The sequence below is a fragment of the Triticum dicoccoides genome, chromosome 2A (assembly GCF_002162155.2).
Source record: "Triticum dicoccoides isolate Atlit2015 ecotype Zavitan chromosome 2A, WEW_v2.0, whole genome shotgun sequence".
Lineage (NCBI taxonomy): Eukaryota > Viridiplantae > Streptophyta > Magnoliopsida > Poales > Poaceae > Triticum > Triticum dicoccoides.
In genome coordinates, this window is record NC_041382.1 from 539,467,791 (window position 1) to 539,491,231 (window position 23,441).

Consider the following 23,441-nt stretch of genomic DNA (forward strand, 5'->3'; position numbering starts at 1 on the left):
AAACGTCGATGCATCGCGTAGTCGTGGCTGGAGTGGAAACCGACGAGGTTGCTCAAGCAAGGCGGTAGCCCTTTGTGTCGTTGTCGAGGTAGCCGAGAGCGTGGGTGGTGGAGCCGTGGTCGAGGTAGCCGTGTGAAGAATGTCGTGGTCGATGTCAAGTCGGGGTGGCCGGTGTCGAGGAAGTCGTCATGGAGCCGCGGGCGCAAGGGGCGCTGAGTTAGCATGGGCGCAGTGGTGTCGAAGTAGTGGTGCGCCAGAAAGGAGATGTTGCTGACGACGCGTCACGGCGGGTTTGCCAAGCCTGGGGACACATCATAGACGAAGGCACGCACCGGTGTTGCCAGCATCGGGCATGCGTAGACGGACAAAGACGAAGTTGATGGAGCGCCGCACCAATCTTGCCAGGCCCAGGGACACGTCGTGGACGAAGGCACGCGGCGGTGTTGCCAGCACCGGGCACGCGGAGACTGGGACATGCACGAGCTGTACGCCATGTCGAAGAAGTCGGAGAGGCCAGCAGAGAATAACTCGAGACGATTGCGGCGTCCATCGGGGCGGGGCCGATGTCACCAACGATGGTCGGAGTAGACGAAGTGGTCGGGGTAGATGACGGCGACATTGGCGATGGGCTGGTGCTGGACGAAGACGAAGGCAGGTGGACGGGCGGCGGCGTCGGCTATGGGGGTATCAACGGCGGCGGTCGAAGAAGAGCGGCGGCGGCGGCCTGACGGCGGCGGCAGTGACTAAGTTAGGAGCGCGACGGCTGTGCTCGAAGTAGGCCAGGAGAACCCAACAGCGTGACGAAGACCAGCGCGGACGATGGTGTTCCGCGCTAAGGGAGGCGGCGCGGCACATACCACGAGAAGTCGACGCGCAGCGATGGTGGTGGACCACGGGTTGCGGGGCTACAGCCCGAAGGGGCGGCGCAGCGGCGGCGGGCAGGTCAGGGCGACGGCGGAAGACCTCGGGGCGGTCGTAGGGACCGCGAGCTGTGGCGCTCCAGCCCGAAGGGGTGGTGTAGCGGCAGAGCGCGGGTCGGTGCAACCGCGGGGACGGCCTCGGGACGGCGGCGTGGATCGCGTGTCACGCTTGCTACGACTCGACGGGGCGACGCAGCAGCGGTGCGAGGGCCGGTGCAGCCACGGGGACGGCCAGGAGCGGACGACCCGGGGGAGGGGGGGGGCGTCGGACCGCAGGCCGCGGCACTACGGCCCGAAGGGGCAATGCAGCGGTGACGTGGGTCGGTGCAGCCGGGAGAAAAACCACGGGGCGGCGGCGCTGCGGCCTGATGGGGCGGTGCAGCGGCAGCCCAGTGCTCGATCGGTAGAGGGGCGCGCTGAACTCGGGATAGTCTTCACGGGGCCTGCGGAGGCGCGCGCAACCGACGGGCCAGGCCGGTCGCACGGCGTGGATGAGGCGGATCGCGGCAGCGGGCGGGTGATCAATCCGACCGCGCGCGAGGTCGAGGATGCCGCTCGGTGGAGACGAGGTGACGACGGTGTCCGAGATGAAGCTGGCGACGATGGACGGCGTAGGACGACGTGCGAGCATGTCAGCACCGGCACCCGGGCCACCAAAGCAGCGCCGGCGCCAGGGCAGCGAGACCTGAGCGACCAATGAAGCAGCGGCGCCTGAGCTCAAGGCAGCCGACGAGCCTGACGCAGCCGGCCCGACGTAGCCGGAGATGATGTCGTCGAGGCAACCCGCAAGGCCGCCGTGCAGACGCGGCGAAGGCGGGTGGCGTGGATTAATTGGCGGGCCGCACTACAAGAAATATGTCAACTTGTGACCACCACTATTGGTCACTGAAAGGTCATGGTTTTTTATTTTCGACCTTTTTTGTGACCAAAAACAGAAGGTCAAAAGCTGGCAGTCATAAACTGACTATAGCGACCTTTCTTCTGGAATGGTCGAAGACGTTTACGACCAAAATAAGCCTATTGTTCTGTTTTGGTCACTAGCAACCTCCCCAGGCCACGTAGGCATCCAGCATGGCAAGCTGATGTGGCACAAGATTCAGCCAGTCCAATTCGGTTTTCTACATGGACCTAGCCCAACAATTCGGCCCATTTATGATTTTTTTTCCTGAATTTTTTTGAGCCTGTTCTATCATGAGCCTTTACCTTTCCACATAGTCCGTTTCCTTTTCGTTTCTATTTTCTATTTGAGTCGAGACCTGCTTATAGTTATTCTGAATAGCTTTTCAGCTCAGGTTATTTTGGGCCATGGCATCTTAATAGTACAAGTATATTTGGGACGTGACCACTATCAGGTCCAGTAAGAACATTTTTCTAGAGAATTTACTGTTCAAGTAAAATGTACACAACACATTAGAGCAAAATAGCACATACAACAGCAGATAAAATTTCATTACACTCCTACTACAGCTCACTACAACATAGACAGTACATGATACTTCATCCTTCAATTTTTTACCAAGCACTAGACAAGTACATCTCACTTAAAATAAACAGTATTGTTCTCGGAAGCAAAATACGCCACCACACGCCATGGTGCGCCATCTTACTCGATCTGGCCTCAAGGAACTAGCAGCGCTGCTTGCTCCTTTGGCTGAGAGCTCCTTACTGTAGAGGATGGCTGAAACTCGGATGCAAAGCTCCCTGCACATGACATATTGTGTCAATGTTTGCAGCAACAAAAAGAACTCACCTACCATAGAACTTGCACAGTAATGTATCAATCACCAAACTGTATGAAACAAAAACAAACGAGAGAGGGAGGAGTTTATACCTGATCTTCTTGAGCCTCTCCCCAAGCAAAAGCATCATCCAAGGTAATCGTCTAAACAAGAACACTCCTTAAGATTCTGGAAATGGACCAACACAGTAGTAGTGAAGCTATGCGGGGATCTTTGTGAAGCAGTTTATCGCTTCTTGGAGACACCAACAGTCTTCCCTCTCCTGCCGGTAGTCTTGGTATGCTGACCACGGATACACACACCCCAGTAGTGACGCAGACCACGATGGTTCCTGGGAAAGAGAGCAAGGTTTCAAGCATAAGTGATGGCTCATACATCTATGCACTAAGGAAAAATGCTACTGCAACAGTGAAGTTTTAAGGAATCAGGCATCAGCATACATCTATTGGAAACAAAGCATTGATATACAAATCAGCAGGGTCACATACAAGGTACACTAGAAGGGTATACATGAATACATTGACAATCATCAATACCAGATTGCAAGACATAACAATTATGTACCTAAGCAAGTCGACAAGGGCATATGCCAGGATATAAAATCTAGATACAAGTAATAGACAAACTACTATGTAAATACTACAGTGGCATTACTACTAGGACACAAAAAATACTATATAAATATTACAGTGGCCAAATGGGTGGTGGATTAACACCAACAATGTGCATCGCACAGAAGAATTAAGATAGCTAAAAATATGATGATTACTGTAGGTTCTCAAGAATTCAGCATTGTACCCATAAGTGATGTCACTATAATAATTAGAGGCAGATAGCGATTGAGTAGTGTAGAGGAATTATAAAAAGGGATACACATCCTTAAGTTACTTTCTCAAACTAAATTATATAGATATAGAAATATAATGTAGAACATACAGTGTACTATCAAAGCAACCAGAACCTTGTAAAAGTTTTTGTTCATGCAGGCATTGGCATACACATCCGTACATGCAGGCTTATATAGTACCGCTAGAACAAAATACATAACACACAGTTTGCACACATGCCAAGGCAAAGGGGAGCATTGCTTCATTGCTTGATAGTTGATATATATGCCATCAAAAGAGCAGAAGAATAGCCAGTCTAAGTGAGCTAGCCAAATATAGGTGCAGTGCAGTAGTCATCGTTGCATTATAAAATAAGCCAGTAGTCAATCGGCTAAAAAAGTGGAAGTAGCTCAAAAACAACCAGAACATCTGTCCAGGTGACCCGTCCGGAGTAGCGCGTAGTAGAGCACCTGCACCCTGCATCCACGCACATACGAATCAGTCAACGAGTCCATCAACAAGAAAGGGGACGAGATTTCAATGTGGGGAGGAAGCAGCTGACCGTCCAAAGAAGACAGGCCAGTTATAGATGCAGAGTTAGGCACACTCAGTTGTCGATCGCCATCGCTGCTAGCGCCGCCTGGATCGGGGTGTCATGGAGGAAGCGATCTGAAGCATAAAAACTAAGCAAAATTAAAAGCATCATCCGCTAGAAGCATGTAGGCAATAGTACTGGATAATATTTAGAGCAAAAGATGTTTTATATTTTGAGACAGAGGTAGTATTACATAGTTCATCAAACCCATGTCAAATTAATCTAAAAATGAATTACTAAACCTGCCTGACTAAATCAAACTCAAACCAATGCATCAATCGACACTAGCAGTAGTACACTGAAGAAATCGACACTGAACGGAGGCAATTAATATGTACACCTAGCACCAATTTTCCTATATTCTGCACTTGAATTCAAACCAATCACTCTATTCCAGAAGATGCATGTACATGCATGCAGCTAGCACGCACCGTCAGCTAGCAACGAGGCGAGGCTAGTTTGAAATGGAGGGGAAGCACAACAGAAATCCAGCTGCGCCTGAGAGCAGAAGTTGGTAAACCGTGCATGCGTACGCGTGGACACCATGGTCGTTGAGCAAGCACCGAGCTCCTGCCATGGACGTCGATCTAAACTAGCATCACAAATATGCCTCGTTGCAAGAACTAGCTAAACATGCATAACCATTAAGAAAAAAGCTCCTACAATGCATGAAAACACCTGAATGCAGATCGAGCTAGCTAGGTAGGCAACTACAGAGAAGAGATCAACATCTGCTGAAGATCTTATAAAGATTAACATCAGGTTTCCATACACACATAGGATCGCACCAAACGACCGTGCTCCACAATCACGAAGAAGATTAGTGGGAGATCACGGAATAGAGCAGTAGTAAAATGGAGTACCAAGCATCCAAATTCATAGGACAGATAAACATAACAGTAAGGCCACTTCTTCTTGATTCAACTGTACTGGATTAATTTGTCATACCACTTCTTCTTGGTGAATGGATCCACGCTGCAAAACCACGAGAAACAAGGCCAGAAACCGGATCAGCTCATGACGAAGGAAGAGGAGATGAAACAGATCCTAAATCATATGTCTAACGCCTACGAAACAAGCAAAAGCATCAAATCAAAGCAACCTGAACTGGCGGACATCGCGTGGTGGTAGATGAGTCAGCGGCACGCGTCGCTGGAAGCAGTGCTCTCACCGGCACCGTCCTTGGCCAGCTCAACAGAGCCCGTGTTGGCCGCCCTCTGGACGCCTGCGCCACCGCCCTCCGTGCCGGAGCCGGCGGCCCCGGCGACAACGACAACCTCCTCCTCCTGGACGTGGCCGTCGTCCGCATCGAGCGACGAGTGCGGGCGCTTCTGTGCGGGCATTCCAGCCGCCTGGCTGCCCTCCCCGCTCCTTGGCGCGGCGCTTGCCGCGGGGGAGAGGATGGTCGGGCGCGTGCGGGCGGGCGGAGGAGTGAGAGGGAGGAGGCAGGAGGTGGGTGGAGGCGGGTCGAGTCGAGGGGGAGGCGGATCGAGACGGATTTGGGGAGCGCGAGAAGGCGGCTCCAGATGGATCTGGGGAGCGCGAGGTGGGTGGAGTCTGCTCTGGGGAGCGCGTGCGTGAAGGACCGGCGGTGGGGAAAAGGGAGCGGCGGCGGTGGGGAGAAGGTAGTGGCGGCGGGTGGGAGAAGGGAGCGGCGGCGGGGGGGAGAAGGGAGCGGCGGCGGCATATGAGAGATGTGCTAGGGTTTCGTGGGTGGACGAGGGTGAGAGGGATGAGAGGGGCACGGGGTGATTCGGGAGGGGGATGAGAGCGACGAGGGCTACCGTTCGATCCGGAGCATCCGACGGTGCTTAATCCATGGTCCGCGTGATATGTTTTTGGACCAATCACAACGCAGTATCTCTTCGATGGTGTTATGACCATTTAAATTGGTCGTGATCGATTAAAAATAAGATGCTAAATCATGTCAGCTTTTTTACGGCCTAGAAAATTTATAAAAATAAATAGAAAAGAAAACCCTTAGCATTGTGTCACCAAGTGTGATCTACGTTTCAGTAAAAATAACAAACTTTGAATAATACAAATATCTCTAAAAGGTATTATCCATTAAGACAATCATTTTTTGAGAGCCCAAAATTAGTTTTTTTTGTGAAGGACCTACAATATATTTGTTGCAAAATTGGACCAAATCAATTTTCTAAAATACTAGGCCATGTTTAATGCACAATTGACCAAATGGTTGGGTGTCAAAAGTTTTTGATCCACCTCTGGTGAAAAAGACAAATTCCGCCGATTCAGCTGGAAGCGGGTCAAATTTGAACTGCAGCTGCCTCATAGTTTGCTCTTTATTTTTTACAAAAGTCATTTCTAGGTACATAAGTATCTATTTAATCATAGAAACACCAAAAAAATCCAAGATTCAACCACTAGCTAGGAACGGTCATTCCCGCCGTTTTGACCGCATTTTGAAACGGGCATAAAAAATTCAAAAAAAATCAAAAAATTGGGAAACCTTCGCATTGTGTCATTATATGTGGCCAAGTTCCTAGGAAAAATAACAAACTTGTAATACGGCAATTATTTTAAAAAAGTGTTCTCAGAAACGAGCTATCAAGTGTGGAGATCAATGGCTTTCAAGCCAAATGATCAATCTTATGGCCACATCCATGGCATAGTTTGTTCAAATGATCTCATATTATGCACAAGAGTGCATATTGGAATGGCAAACAATGTTGCCTAAGAAAGATTTCATTTTCTTTGGACGAAAAAACCATTTTCCATTTTTTGAGTGCCCAAAAGGAGGATTTTTTGTAAAGGACCTACCAAATAATTATTGCAAAATTGGACCAAATCAATTTTCTAAAATACTAGGCCATGTTTAATGCACAATTGACCAAATGGTTGGGTGTCAAAATTTTTGATCCACCTCTGATGAAAAAGACAAATTCCGCCGATTCAGCTGGAAGCAGGTTAAATTTAAACTGCAGCTGCCTCATAGTTTGCTCTTTATTTTTTACAAAAATCATTTCTAGGTACATAAGTATTTATTTAATCATAGAAACACCAAAAAAGTTTCAAGATTCAACCACTAGCTAGGAACGGTCATTCCCGCCGTTTTGACAGCATTTTGAAACGGGCATAAAAAATTCAAAAAAATCAAAAAATTGGGAAACCTTCGCATTGTGTCATTATATGTGGCCAAGTTCCTAGTAAAAATAATAAACTTGTAATACGGCAATTATTTTAAAAAAGTGTTCTCAGAAACGAGCTATCACGTGTGGAGATCAATGGCTTTCAAGCCAAATGATCAATCTTATGGCCACATCTATGGCATAGTTTGTTCAAATGATCCCATATTGTGCACAAGGGTGCATATTGGAATGGCAAACAATGTTGCCTAAGGAAGTTGTCACTTTCTTTGGACGAAAAAACCATTTTCTATTTTTTGAGTGCCCAAAAGGAGGGTTTTTTGTGAAGGTCCTACCAAATAATTGTTGCAAAATTGGACCAAATCATTTTTCTAAAATACTAGGACATATTTAATGCACAATTGACCAAATGGTTGGGTGTATAAAGTTTTGATCCACCTCTCATGAAAAAGACAAATTTCCGCCGATTTAGTTGGAAGCGGGTCAAATTTGAACTGTAGCTACCTTGTAGTTTGCTATTTATTTTTTTCAAAAATCATTTCTAGGTACATAAGTATCTATTTAATCATAGAAACACCAAAAAAGTTCCAAGATTCGACCACTAGCTAGGAACGGTCATTCCCGCCGTTTTGACCGCATTTTGAAACGGGCATAAAAAATTAAAAAAAAAATCAAAAAATTGGGAAACCTTCGCATTGTGTCATTATATGTGGCCAAATTCCTAGGAAAAATAACAAACTTGTAATACGGCAATTATTTTAAAAAAGTGTTCTCAGAAACGAGCTATCACGTGTGGAGATCAATGGCTTTCAAGCCAAATGATCAATCTTATGGCCACATCCATGGCATAGTTTGTTTAAATGATCCCATATTGTGCACAAGGGTGCATATTGGAATGGCAAACAATGTTTCCTAAGGAAGTTGTCACTTTCTTTGGACGAAAAAACCATTTCCCATTTTTTGAGTGCCCAAAAGGAGGTTTTTTTGTGAAGGTCCTACCAAATAATTTTTGCAAAATTGGACCAAATCATTTTTCTAAAATACTAGGCCATATTTAATGCACAATTGACCAAATGGTTGGGTGTAAAAAGTTTTGATCCACCTCTCATGAAAAAGATAAATTTCCGCCGATTCAGTTGGAAGCGGGTCAAATTTGAACTATAGCTACCTTGTAGTTTGCTCTTTATTTTTTTCAAAAATCATTTCTAGGTACATAAGTATCTATTTAATCATAGAAACACCAAAAAAGTTCCAAGATTCAACCACTAGCTAGGAACGGTCATTCCCGCCGTTTTGACCGCATTTTGAAACGGACATAAAAAATTCAAAAAAATTCAAAAAATTGGGAAGCATTCGCATTGTGTCATTATATGTGGCCAAGTTCCTAGGAAAAATAACAAACTTGTAATACGGCAATTATTTCAAAAAAGTGTTCTCAGAAACGAGCTATCATGTGTGGAGATCAATGGCTTTCAAGCCAAATGATCAATCTTATGGCCACATCCATGGCATAGTTTGTTCAAATGATCTCATATTGTGCACAAGGGTGCATATTAGAATGGCAAACAATGTTGCCTAATTTTTCATTTTCTTTGGACGAAAAAACCATTTTCCATTTTTGAGTGCCCAAAAGGAGGTTTTTTTGTGAAGGACCTATCAAATAATTGTTGCAAAATTTGACCAAATCATTTTTCTAAAATACTGGGACATATTTAATGTACAATTGACAAGATTATTGGGTGTAAAATGTTTTTATCCACCTCTCGTGAAAAAGACAAATTTCCACCGATTCAGTTGGAAGCGGGTCAAATTTGAACTGCAGCTGCCTCATAGTTTGCTATTTATTTTTTTCCAAAAATCATTTCTAGTTACATAAGTACCTATTTAATCATAAATACATGGTTTGGTGGCGATACGTCGAGGTTTGGGTGGTGGCCGAGGGCCCCAACTCTAGAGCGCGTAAACTCGCATGCCCGCCGCGTGGTCACCGCGTGACCGTGGTGTTGCCATGTGTTCTGGGCGGCCTAGGCATGTCTAGTGGGTTGAGCACTCCCCAGGTAGATGCTAGGAAGAAAATTACAACATAAGATTCTCACAAGGAGACCGATCGATGCTCAAACATGAATTAGCAGCCAAGTGTTTGATTAGCGGTACGTGAAATGTACATGGCTAATGGGAGTGAGTTTTCACTGAGGATGATCAGTTACTAAGAAGACCGTCTTCACAAATTTTCAGCTCAAAAGGAGGAGCCTAGGTGGTACTTGCTTTGCAAACTACCACACTGGACATGACTACGAATATTGAAGCTCGGCTCAAAATAATAAATGGATCGAGCTGGTATTTGGTGGAGGATGGTTATTTGGGCATAGGAAAGCACTGTAGAAACTGGATACTATTTGGACATGCCAAAGTGGTACTTCCTTCACAAACTGTTGTTCTGAACAGAATAGAAAAATGAATATTTTTGAATTATTTTTGAACTAGACAAGGAAGGTTTTTACATATTTGACGAAGATATGGCCCAAAGAATTTATGAGATTTTTTTGTGAATTTTGGGAATGACAGAAATATAGGTTGCTTCACAACCTAGGGCAAAAACTGTCACATGGACATGACACATAGGTAAAACTGATGAGATGGCGCCTAGTCATAGCAACCCACCACAATTTACAAGGCTATGATCATCTATATTGGTCGTTAACAACTAGAAATAAGGCAGCGGACTAGCGCTGTTTGCTTTATGACCATTTCCTCTAATGAAATTATGACCTTTCTGACCAAAGTGGTTGTTATGGTTTAGGGTTTAGAGCCCCCCAGACAGCTTTTGACCAATTGGTCTAAAATGGTCATAAATTTATGACCAATTCTTCGAGGGTCACTGACAGAAGGTCATAAGTTGACATATTTCTTGTAGTGCCGACGCGCGAGCGGGGGCTATGATTGGCAGCCGCATGGCGCGAAGCCGCCAGATGTAGGCGATGCAGGTGTCCCGGTCGGAGTAGGGCGGTGACGGCCGGCGCGCGAACCATGGCCTTGAGGGACCACCTGTCTCGCGAGGCCGCCGGGTCGGTGAAGTAGACGGCTGGTCATGCCGGTTTCAGAGTAGAGGCGCGTGGAGTCAACGGTGGCGGCGGGTGACGCAAACCAATCAAGCAGAGATCGAAAAACCAAAAATAAAACGCCGATCAAAACGATCGGCGAGAGAGCGAAAAAACTCGGAGCGAGGGTTTGGGAAAAAGACTCTCTAGGGCAGCCGACCAATACGGCCGGCGGATGAACCCTAGGTACGGGCGGCGCAACCTTCGGTGGCGGTCATGGAGGTCGACCGCCTCGGGAACGGCGCACAAGTGCGGAAGCGGCGACGGCTAGGGTTTAGGATCGACTTACGATAAATACCATGTTAGAAGGGATAGAGAGATTGGTGGAATTGTTCATCGTATTGCTTGAGTGATACGGGCACGACGGAGAAGGTGAATCCCAATTTCAGGACTCCACCAAACTAGGCGTGTTGTTGTTATTTTTAATAATTAGATTTTTAATAATTGTGAGTTTTGGCTTGGTTTTGGGCCTGTCCAACCAAGTCAGGTCGAGGCCCATTAGGCCGGGCGCCTCACCCCTCCATATAAGGAGCTGGGGCGCATTAGGTTTGGGTTTGAGAATTTTAGTCTAAAAATCAAGTTGTGTTTCTTTGGTGAAGCATCCCTCCCGGGACGGCGATGCCGTTTATCTAATAAAGATTGTTGCGGAGGTTCTTGTGTTTATCAAGGATTATCGTGCTTTGGTTTGAGGCGTGGTGATCTTCGTCACGTTGCTTGCTGGATTTGTTTCCTCGTCTTCAGGTTACACGGATTACTCCTGTGATTAGAAGTTTTTCTATTTGATTGTCTTGCAGTGAAAGATCGGGCAAAAACTATAGGATCATCACGTTGATCCTTATCATGTGGTATCAGATTACTGGGTTTATCACCGCAAATTCGTCCTGTTGAGATTGATCTGCTGGCGTTTGCTCTAGCACTCCTAGATTGCTGAGGCTTTGAAGATCTGCTGTGGATTGTTGTTGGTGCCGCCAAAGAGGAGTTTGCGGATCCGGCTTGCCTGCTCCCTCACCATGCTCCCATCCGTGCTCCCACTTCATCCTACGGCTGTCTTTTTCTCCTTTTTCTTTCTAATCTAATCATCTCCCCCCTGATTTTAAGGGGGTGGGGTCGGGCCTTATCTTGTTCCAATTAAATCATGCCACCTATGCGGGAGTACGGATGGGAGCACGTTGGGGGAGCAGGCAAGTCTCGTCCGGAGTTTGCACGTAGATTGAAGATCGGATCTGATTGATTTCCGTTTCACTTGCGACAAGATCGATTGCCTCTGTTCTCGGAATACATACAGGCGCCGACGACTTATAATTTCTGATCGATTGGACTGGATCCATTTCTGTGGTGTGTGAAGTTCGGGATCAAGCGACGGAAAGATTAAAAGAATAGGAAAGGAACAGAGCAGCTGGGATTGCGCAGGGATCACATCGGTTTATTCGTTTCCGTGTTGGATCAAAATTTGTGGTTCGCGTACGTTTGTGTGGAGTCTGGCCCATTAAAAAAATGGAGTTGTGCTGACTTGGTTTAAAGCAGATCCAATCAGATTGGAATACAATTTTGGTTTGTTTGTTACGTGAGTTCTGCTTACGCCAGCAAAGAAAAAAAAGTAAAGAAAACATATCAGACCGGTTGAGCTGTAGCTGTTGGAGATATTTCCGGATCGGACTCGTTTCAAACAACATCAGATCAGACTGACAGTTTCCTTCACAGTTTCAAAAAAAAACATAGAAAAAAAATCAAATTGGACGATGCCTTCCACATGGTTTTCTGGGCTGGATGAGAACTCTAAGGATCGTGCTCGGACTCAGATAGCTGATATACAAAAGATCTTTAAAGAGATGCAGGCGGAATTAAAAAAGCCCATTACAGTTTTTCCCGCGCATACTGTGCAGCCTTCCACGAGGGTAATTTTCAAGGACACATCCGTGGTTCAGATAGATGATGTTAACGAGGCCGCGACAACACACACTGGTTCTAAAGAGGACAAGGCTGATGTTGACAAGATTTTGGTGGACGATGGTGTACCATTGATTGGGCTAAATGTGCAACTCAAACGAGTACATGGTGATGCATGCATGACAGTTGATAGATGTCAGCATTGGAGTTTATTTCAGACTCAGTGTATGATTAAAGGCAAAGCATGTAAGTTGATGATTGATGGTGGTAGCTGTACTAATGGCATAAGCAAGGCAATGGTGGCATCATTGGGGTTGTCCACGTGGCGTATTCCTGAACCTAAGCATCTTGAGTGGTTGAATAGTTGTGGTATGCTGAAGGTTACTCATAAAGTGTGTGTGCCATTTACAGTTGGTGACTATGTTGATGTGGTAGAATGTGATGTGTTGCCATTGGAGGTATGTGGGTTGTTACTTGGACGTCCATGGCAGTATGATCGCAATGTTACACATGCTGGGAGAGCAAATACATATTCTTTTGTGCATGATGGCAAACAACAGACTTTGAAGCCTATGAAGGATGATCAAATAAAGTCTGATGTGGAGCTGGTGGTACACAAGGAGAGGTTGCGCAAGGCTAAGCCGCCAAGGTTAGCTAAGATGCAGCATGAGGAGCATGATGCACAGAGCGACATTGTTGATATTGCTTCAGCTATACCTATAGATGACAAGCCTGTTGTTCTTGTTAGTGACAAGCCAGTTGAAGTACAACTTCTTTCTGATGAGAGGAAGGATGTTGCAGCATGTGTTACAATTCCAGTTTGTGTTGACACAGGTGTTCAGACTGATGATATTTGTGTTGATCATGTCCCAGTGCATGAGGTGCTTCGGGGTGACAAGCGCAATTTTGTTAGCACACCTTTGAGGCGTTTTGTTGGAGCAGCAGTGCGGATGCACAAAGGCAAGGATGGACATGTTCGTCAGTTGTGTGGCCCAGGCATTACTCATCTTTTGCAGGGTAGTGCAAAGCAGGTTCATGTTCAAAAACAAAGGACTCCAACAAAGGTGGACGAGAAGAAGGTGGTGGCGCATATGCCCAGGCGTGTGTGGAGAAGAAAGGCACCCATAGCTGAACCCAATCGAGCAGACCAAGAGGGAGGATGTGGAGTGGTAGGCAGGCGAGACTTGAAGATGGCACAGAAGCGTGATTCTTTTGTTGATATCATGCCACCCTTTCCAGCAGACCCTCACGCATTGAGGACAACGTTTTTTGAAGGGGGGGGGGAGGATGATACGGGCACGACGGAGAAGGTGAATCCCAATTTCAGGACTCCACCAAGCTAGGCGTGTTGTTGTTATTTTTAATAATTAGATTTTTAATAATTGTGAGTTTTGGCTTGGTTTTGGGCCTGTCCAACCAAGTCAGGTCGAGGCCCATTAGGCCGGGCGCCTCACCCCTCCATATAAGGAGCTGGGGCGCATTAGGTTTGGGGGTTGAGAATTTTAGTCTAAAAATCGAGTTCTGTTTCTTTGGTGAAGCATCCCTCCGGGGACGGCGATGCCGTTTATCTAATAAAGATTGTTGCGGAGGTTCTTGTGTTCATCAAGGATTATCGTGCTTTGGTTTGAGGCGTGGTGATCTTCATCATGTTGCTTGCTGGATTTGTTTCCTCGTCTTCAGGTTACGCGGATTACTCCCGTGATTAGAAGTTTTTCTATTTGATTGTCTTGCGGTGAAAGATCGGGCAAAAACTATAGGATCATCACGTTGATCCTTATCATTGAGCCTCATGGCATATATATAGGAGTACATTGATCTACTTAAAGTATAAGACAAGCTAGAACAAATTCTAGTCTATCTCGTTTTTTCTAATAATCATGATACTCAACACTGACTTCCCCAAGCAAATCATGGCCTGCCTAATTTATTTTTTAAACAGAGGCAAAATATTTGCTCTATATATTAAATAAGGAGAGAGAGTTTTACAAGGGGCCACAATAGCGACATGACAATTGCATGACAATTACTCACATGACATAATAAGTCCTAGTTTTTTAGCATCCACAGTAACTCAAAGCTTCGCTTCATTGACAATCATCTGCAGAAGATTCGATGATGGCGCACTCTTGTGGCAAACACTCAAAGTTTTCTCGTTCCATATCATCCAAGAGACAACATGGTGAAGGAGGCCATTACACGCCTATTTGGGTTGTGCATTTCGGTTCATTTATCCTACCACTCAAAAACAACTCCCGCAAGGTGCTAGGCGGAGGGGTCCAAGTGATCTAGGCCAAGTATGTCGATGACCAAGCGCCAAAGCCTAATAGTATAGTGGTATTTGAAAAAAGATGTATATCCATTTCTCGCTTCTGTTTGCAGAGAGGGCAGAAACCACAATTCGCCCAACGGGCTGGTTAATTTTAAGGCTACTACGCATCTCAATATCGTCAACATTCAGTAAAAGCAGGCTTTTGGGCACCCGTGTGTTCTGCAGCAAAAAGGAGTCAAAACATATATCTGCTCAGAGAAGTTTCAGCCCCTATTGTCTCCATGCATTTTCGTGCATCACCATCACTTTATATCAAAAAATGCACAAAGCAAGAATTGTTATCTATACCGATTATAATAATTGTAGACTTGTAAAATACGCACTGGTTAACTAATCACCAGTGTTTGCCATGTGATTCATGTGGAAAATTAACAAGTTTGAGGCTTGTCATGTGGATACGAGTAGGTATCCGTATTTGTCTCTTGCATCAAGACTACGTGTTTCGTTGTTATGCAATAAGGATATGTTAGTGCATCTCCAAGGCCAACCCATAAACCTCTCGCAATTGTCCAGGCCAGGCTGTCCGGACCGTGAAAGCCGTCCAACGCGGACCTGAATCGGTCTGCGGAGTGATCCGGACATGATTTTTTTTCTTTCTGAAAACCGAAAACAAAAGTGGGGAAGGTTGCGGGAGTCTGGACCGATTTCAAGTCCGTTTCTGACCGTCCTAACCCATTTAAAACCCCTCACCCCTCTCGTGTGTTTTTGGTCTGCGCCGCTCCAGAGCGCCAGCGCCCGCATTCATGCCCGTCTAGAGCGGACACGACCGCTCATTGGCGCTGATATTGAAGCGGCATGCCGGTCGAGAGAGCGCCGCCCACGCCACTTTCCGGCAGGCGACTGTCGTGCGTTCAAACGACGTCGACACGACGGCCGCCCATTCGTCCATCTGCCGCCCGCATTGATGACACGCCGTTGCCGAGGTGTCTCCTCCGGCGCACCCGTCTGCCCCTGCCGCCCACCGGTGCTATATAAACCGCCGCTTCGGCCCAAGCCACAGTCATCCCTCTCCATACCACTCCCCACCATGGATCCCTCCGCGACCAAAGCTGTTTGGGACGGGCTGGCGTCGGAGTAGAAAGAAGGCCATGGCCGCCATGACGCCGACTGGCAGTCCGGTAGGCAGCCAGAGGACGTGCAAATGGAGGACGCCTCCAACGACGATCCAACACCACCCTCTTCTTCCTCCGCCGTACCCTCACCAGTGCATTGCACCCTGACCATCGGCGAGGCCCGTTCCCATTATATGGACATGGTGTGTGAGGAGCAGGAGGAGCAGTTTTGGGAGGCGCAGGCCGACGCCAACTACAACCACAACCTCCTCCAGGAGCATCTACAGGTGAAGGAGCAGGTCACCGTCGGTAGGGCAGTCGCGCCGAACGCGGACCTGGCGGAGCAGGAGGCACTGCTCGAGTCCTACCGTTCCGCCCGCGAGATCCGCCTCGCCCGCTGGCAGTACCGACAACGGGTGGCGGAGGTGGCGGCCGTCGGCAAGGAGCGGGAGGACGACGCGGGCGAGGCATTTTTTGGCGACACAGACGACGAGGAGGCCGCGCCCTAGCGCCACGACCACGAAGAAGCCGACACGTCTGCGTGCGTTTCCGACAGCAAGGAAGAGTAGTGCACGGTATGTCGCCACCGCTCGGGTCCCAAGAAGGCCACCACTTCTCCCCTCCTGTCGACGCCAAGCTTGGTGGGCTCAGCATCGACGACCAATTAGTCGCTTGGTGGCGATGTCGAAGCGGACAACTTCACTTCCAGGGGCTCCGGAGGCAGTGGTCACGGAGGCGGAACTGGAAAAGGGGAAGCTTCCGTTCTCTTGGTTCATGGTCGGAGACGGGGATCGGACGCCGGCGATCATTTAGATTAGCCCGCCTAGCACCGCTTTCATGTATTTGTAATGAAACCCGTCGTGTTTATATGAAAATCCGGTCATTTTATATTAAATCCGTCATGTTTGCACGAATTTCGTCCGGTTGGTTCGAGTTATTGTGAAAATGTATGCGGCTAGTGTTGGATGGATGCCTTCTACATCCATGTCCATGGATTGCCCCCTCACCCTGTCCGCGGACGGATGCGGAAGGTTTTTTGTAGGTTGCCATTGGAGATGCTCTTAACATTTGCTTATACTCCATCCGTCCAAAATAATTGAAGTTCTAGCTTTGTCCCAAGTCAAGCTTGCCTAATTTTGATCAAATCTACAGAAAAATGTGATGATATCTGCAACACCAAATACATATATCACTGAAATGTATTTCATAAAAAAGCTCATTAGACTAATTTGGTATTCTAGACGTTAGTATATATTTTCAACATACTTGGTCAAACTTAAATAAGTTTTATTTGAGACACTCCCAGAACTTCAAATTTGTGTGTGTGTGTGTGTGTGTGCGGGGGGGGGGGGCACTTCTGATCTGTTCATCACCTGTCATGGTAGTACAAGGAACATCAGGAATAATAAAAATAATCCAGACATGTAAACCACCTACCGACGACTACAAGCACCAGAGCGAGCCGATGTATTCATCATCTGTCATGGTAGTACAAGGAACATTAGGAATAATAAAAAATAATCCAGACATGTAGACCACCTATTTAGCAATATACAATTATCAAAGATAAGACTAAGAGATAATCCATTGTACACAATTCTCTATTGTCTATTTTGAATTATGTGGCGGGCTTAAGATAAAACTTTCTTACCATCCATTATACATGCCATAATGTGTTGTGTATATGAACAACAATATTCCACGGTTTTCCCGCTCTTCATAATGGTTCTCTCTTTACTATTGGTTTTTTTTTTGGAAAAGGAGGTTGACCTCCGGCGCCTCTGCATCAGTCGATGCATGCAGCCATATTATTAAAAAGTGTAACAAGGTCTTAAGTTCCAAGGAAGCTCATAAACCGAGCAAGAATTAAAAAAATAAATCTGTAAAACACCACATCCGGCGATAATGCGCCACGTCCGGTGATAACGCCCCACATCCGGCGATAAAGAACAGGCTACGATGCCTATACACCTAGCCTATTATTAATTCACCATCCAAATCAACTGAAGATATCCCGTGCTACCGTCTCCCAGCGGTTGCACGCAATAGCCAAAATCTCCCTGTAGTCCGCATGAGTGAGTAACGACCACATACGGATCCAAGCTGTAGCTCTGTAGTTAACCTGCAAAAAATTAGTGAATTTTGTCCCATTAAAAATCATATCATTTCTAGTGTTCCATATATCTCAAAATAGTGCACATATCCCTATCTGAATATGTTTAGCTATGTGTATGTCCACTTCATTAATCCATGTCCCAAATAACGTGTTTATGCTCATTGGGGGATGAACGTTAAAAGCTATATGAATTGATCGCCATAACAATTTTACAAGTGGACACTCAAGAAAAAGGTGTTTAATCGACTCATTTTGATCACAAAAACAACACATGGAGTTACCAACCCAATTCCTTTTCATCAAATTATTTTTGGTCAAAATGACTCCTTTGTGGACGAACCACATAAAGATTTTGATGCGACGCAGAATATTAATCTTCCATATGTTCAAAGACCTCGACAATGGCCCGAAATCAATTAAGTTCAAATACATGGATTTCACAGAGAAAATTCCATTCGTGGTTAACTTCCAGCTAATTGTATCTGCCTGGTTTGAAAGTTGAACATCCATCAACCTATGGACCAGGTGCAGTCAAGCATTCCAACGCCCCCCTACAAGGGATCTCCTAAATTGGATATTAAGTGGTACCGAGTTTAATACTGTTACGACATAATCCTCCTTATGTTTCACAATATTATAAAAGGAAAGGTATTGCAGATCGTCTCCCCTAGTCAGGTATCCTCCCAAAATCTAGTAGTGGTACCATTACCAATAGAAACTTCACCCGTTGGAAGAAAGTTACTTTTGTCCTTATTAACCCCTTCCAAAAGGGTGAGTCCGTTGGCCTTGCATTCACCTGGGCTAAAGTCTTAGAGTGTAGGTATTTATTCCGCAAGATTTGTACCCACATGCCCTCGGTCTTAATAGATAGTTTGTATAGCCATTTTCTAAGCAGACATCTATTCTTTACCTCTAAATTTTCGATCCCTAACACGCCTGGTCTTTTGGTCTACACATGATATCCCATCTAGCCAGTCTGTATTTGTTCTTGGCCTCATAGCTTTGCCAGAGGAATCGGGATTTGTGGAAATCTAGTCATTTCCGTACCCTACCGATACTTTAAAGAAAGATAAGAGGAACATCGGCAAACTCGTCAAAACTGAGTTAATCAAAACCAGCCGACCTCCATAAGACATTAGCTTGCCCTTTCAACAACTTAATTTTTTTCTTTCAAATATATCTTCTATACATTTCCATTCTTTGTTTGTTAAACGTCTATGATGAATTGGGATCCCTAGATAACTAAATGGTAAGAATCCAATTTCACAACCGAACAAGTTTCTCTAGTCGTCTTGTTCTTCTTTGGCTCTTCCAAAGCAGAACATTTCGCTTTTATTGAAGTTGATTTTTAGCCCAGACAGTTGCTCAAAAAGGCATAAAATAAGCTTCATATTCCTAGCTTTTGCAAGATCATGTTCCATGAATATAATAGTATCATCCGCTTATTATAGAACGGAGACGCCCCCCTCTCCAAGATGGGGGACGAGTCCTCCTACTTGGCCACTCTCTTTAGCCCGACTAATAAGTACTGCCAACATATCCACTACAATGTTAACAGCACAGGAGACATGAAGTCCCCCTCTCGTAACCCCTTAATTGCCTGGAAATAATGGCCTATGTCATCATTGACCTTTATCACGACACTGCCTTTCTGTATGAATGAATCCACCTGTGATCTCCAAGCTTCATTGAACCCCTTCATACGTAAGGCTTGCTGGAGGAAGGGCCATTTGACCTTATCATGCACTTTTTCAAAATCCTCTTTGAAGATAACACGTGCAACGTTTCATGTAGGACCACAACCCCTTATAGGATTTGTCGTCCTGTCATGAAGGCAGTTTGAGTTGGTTGCACAACCGAATGTGCTATCTGTGTCAACCTATTCGTGCCAACCTTTGTAAAATTCTTAAAGCTTACATTGAAAACACAGATCAGTCTAAACTGCTCAATGCGAATAGCTTCCACCGTCTTTGGCAACAACATTATTGTTCTAAAATTAATAAAATTAATACGAGACACATAGCCTGCAATTACCGGCCTTGTTGCACCCTTTCACCATCCGATCATGCAATCGTGAAAAATATTTGGATGCGACCGGCTCTCATCTAAAGATAAGAATTAATTAAATACTAGTATCTAAGTGACATTAGTACAAAAAAAGAAAAAAGAAAGAAAAACTGCAAAGTTTCACATAAAATCAAATGGCACAGGAGTTAGACGGTACTACTTTGTTATTTTTTATGTCTATATCTATACCAATGTAAAAAGACTCAAAGAGACAGATCCAATTAACCTCGGACATCAAATCATGTCAATCCAACGACCTAGACTGCTTCAATGTCGAGCGCTCAACACGTTTAGCATGCAGTTAATTTCATGCCAAATATAGTGCTAATTACATAGTAACACGTAAATAATATCCTACTTAATATCCGCATGCACTTAATATACTTTCTAAATTAATATGCATTGCACGTACACATTGACTAGTAGAAGACCCAAAAGGCAGATCCAACTGATCTTGGCCATTGAACTAAGTCAATCCAACGACCTAGACTGCTCGAATGGCGAACGTTAAACGTGTTTAACATGCATTTAATATCATACCAAATATTGTAGTAGTCACATAATCAACACACAAATAATAACATACCTAATATCCACGTGCAATTAATATATTACGTAAATATTAACGTGTGTTGCACATGCGTATTTACTATTAGATGAGAAATAACATACTCCCCTTTCATCTACATAGGGCTTAATGTGTTTTTCAAGACCGCCTTTAAATATTGATAAGGTTAATAAGACATGAGATGTACAATACTTTAAAAATTATATCATTGAAAGCTTCTTTCATATATGAATTTGCATCAAGAAAAATCTACAGCTGCAAATCAGAGTGACACGTAGGACCAACCAAAGAAAAAAGAGAGAAGTATTTTCCGCAATGAGGGACGCGGCCAGACAGTCAAGATTCCGCTAAAACCATAAACAAAGTAGCATCACTACCGATCGATCGACGGCCCTAGATTTCCGCTGCGATTAACAATGCCGCGCTGCTGGCACCTGAGTGGATCGTACGAGCTCCCCGACCAAGGCCGCGAGCGGGGTGGGGGCAGCTGCATAGAAATTGAAAAAGAGGGCAGCGAGAAACACGTACGAGGCCAGGGGAGACGAACCCCCCTTCCTTTCCATCCCCCCCTGCTTATAATACTCCCCCACCATCGCCACAACTTGCATGCGACGCCATGACGACTAGTACTACCCCTGGCCTCCGGCTGGATGCACTGCATCCAGCCCTCCCTTTCCCCGCCTTCGTTCTTTTTCTTCCTGCTCTCATCTGCCTGTCTGCATCTCCCAGTCCATGAACCAGCGATCGTAGAAGTCCCGGTCGGTGCTGGAGCACTGCCGATGTGCATACCAAGCTTGATGCCCAGGAAAAGATGCTAGCTGATGTGCCATCGGTTTCACCAGGTAGACATACACATGCTTCGATTTTTACGTTGACATCTGCCTATGCATGTGATGGTATATCTATTTTTGTCGGTGTGTACGTACCTTGCTTACATACATACACATGTGCGCGAAAGCTCGTAATCAGTAATTGCATGCTTGGATTGTACTACTCGGGGACTCACGGATGAATTAGTAATGAGTATATATTTGATTGCTATTTTTGTCCTACCTATATAGTTAGGGATTCTTTCCCAGATACTAGATGTAATTAGTAATGGTTGTGTTAGTTGGGAACTGGTCTTTGGGGTAATCATTTCGCCCTGTTTACTCGTAGGAAAATTTAGGGGCTGGCCGGGTCCCTTTTCTGAAAGAACAAGGAATGCCATTTTGTCTACTTTATGATGTTGTCCTCCCTTTTTCTATGGCTTTACAGAGTTTTCTTCTTGAAATGTAGTAAAACGGAACCTCTAGCTAGGTATACACGTAAAGCTTACGCAAGGAAAAGACTGGTTACTGAGTACTCCCTCTGTAAACTAATATAAGAGTGTTTAGATAACTAAAATAATGATCTAAATGCTTTTATATTAGTTTACAGAGGGAGTAGCTTGATTGCTTCACATGCTGATAAGATATCCTTTTTCGCAACAATCCACAGGATTTGTAGATTGCCAGATCTGATCTGATTCAGCGAGAATTCTGAGCTACCAAAGCTGCTTCGACTCAAAGCTCTACCACTGCCCTATCTTGCACTTTAAGAAGACTCGATCGTCACGGAAAGAGCAGACAGAGGTATCAAATTCCATGCTAGCTCCTCATGTTCTTGAGCGCAAGAAATGAGTCTTCCGAGTCGGAGGACATCCAAGAACTGATCAACAGTGGCCTCAAGTGCAACGCATCCACGCCAGCCGACGACATGGAGAGCGGCAGAGGCGGGGCACGAGCCGCCGGAAGCACGTCGTCGTCATCGCCCCTGCCCATGGTTCTGCCGTCCGAGCAGAAAGCACGGTACAGCACGGAGGAGGATCCCAGTCGTTGCAGCTGCAGCGATAGCTTCTTCGGCAAGTACTTTTCATTCCTCCTGCTCATGTTCGTCACCGCGTCGCTGGTGATCCTCCCGCTCGTCCTGCCACCGCTGCCTCCGCCTCCGTCGATGCTGATGCTGGTGCCAGTGGCAATGCTGGTGATGCTCCTGGTGCTGGCGTTCATGCCGACGTCAGGCGGCCGCAGTGCGACGGGCCCGACTGCCTACCTGTAGATAACTAGTACGTCCTTTTCTTGTTTTTTCTTTTGGATTTGGTGATAGGGTAGTCATGGAATCAAGTTTATGCCCATCAGTTGAAGCCTAGAAGGTACCTGCTGCTTTTCCCCGTATACTAAATGAGTATTTATCATGGGATTTGTCCAGCTAAATGAGGCCTTTGGTCAGAACAACGCCGTGACTAATTTGCGCCTTCTTTATTAACTATGCTTTGCCATATTAGCACGAAACATTGTAGTACAAGGAGATGAATTTACGTATTTTACCATGATAATTGATGTTGTCATTTTCAAAAGCCATTTAATTTCTTGAATACACAGGGCTCACTATGGTTCGAGGCTTCCAGCACCTGATTGTGAAATTTTTATTATTTTTTAATATCAATAAGCCTTCGTTATTCTCACTTGTTTCTTGTGATACCAGGCAATAGCTTTCATGTATGTTTACAGCTGCTACATAAAACATGCACCCACTTGATAACATGCATCATTTGAAGATTTCAACATGCCACTGATCATGATTTTCTTGCATATCATCTAGGAATTTCTTTGCTTCAGCAACTTGTTTTCCCATGATCGTTCCTCCTGCGACAGTGTCAAGCATGTTCTTTGATAAAAGATTTAAAGTTTTATAAAAACATGAATAATTAACCATTCTTTCATGTCATGGTTAGTACAATTCTTAACAACTTCTTTAATACGTTCCCACATAAGCGCTAGTGGCTTCCGGTCTTCCTGCTTGAAACATGTAATATTAGCATGTAGATGCATGGTTTTGTAAGCAGAAAATAGGTAATGTTAGCCTTTCCTCTTAATTAAAAATGATTAAGCATAAATTTTACTGCATTGAGATCAATATCTTTTATGTAAGCTGTGTCAGAAAGCTCAGTAAAAGTATGTAGATGCATACCCGCGTCTTCTGAAGCAGATCCTCCAAACTGGTTTAGCTGAACCCTAGTAAGTAAGTTCGGTTTTATTTATTTTTAGAACGAAGGCTCGCGAAGAGCCCGGCTTTGAATTAACAAAGCCATCAACCGGCCAGGAAATACAAA

The 23,441-nt window shown here is 45.4% G+C and overlaps 1 protein-coding gene across 1 annotated transcript; it reads left to right on the forward strand.

The window, feature by feature from the left end:
• Positions 1 to 20,904: 20,904 nt before the first annotated feature.
• On the forward strand, positions 20,905 to 22,523 carry LOC119355252 (protein AUXIN-REGULATED GENE INVOLVED IN ORGAN SIZE-like). The gene is made up of 2 exons (XM_037622041.1): positions 20,905 to 21,150; positions 21,788 to 22,523. Exon 2 carries the CDS (start codon positions 21,947 to 21,949, stop codon positions 22,385 to 22,387), a length of 441 nt encoding a protein of 146 aa, XP_037477938.1. The 5' UTR covers positions 20,905 to 21,150; positions 21,788 to 21,946; the 3' UTR covers positions 22,388 to 22,523.
• The last annotated feature ends 918 nt before the right edge of the window (positions 22,524 to 23,441 follow it).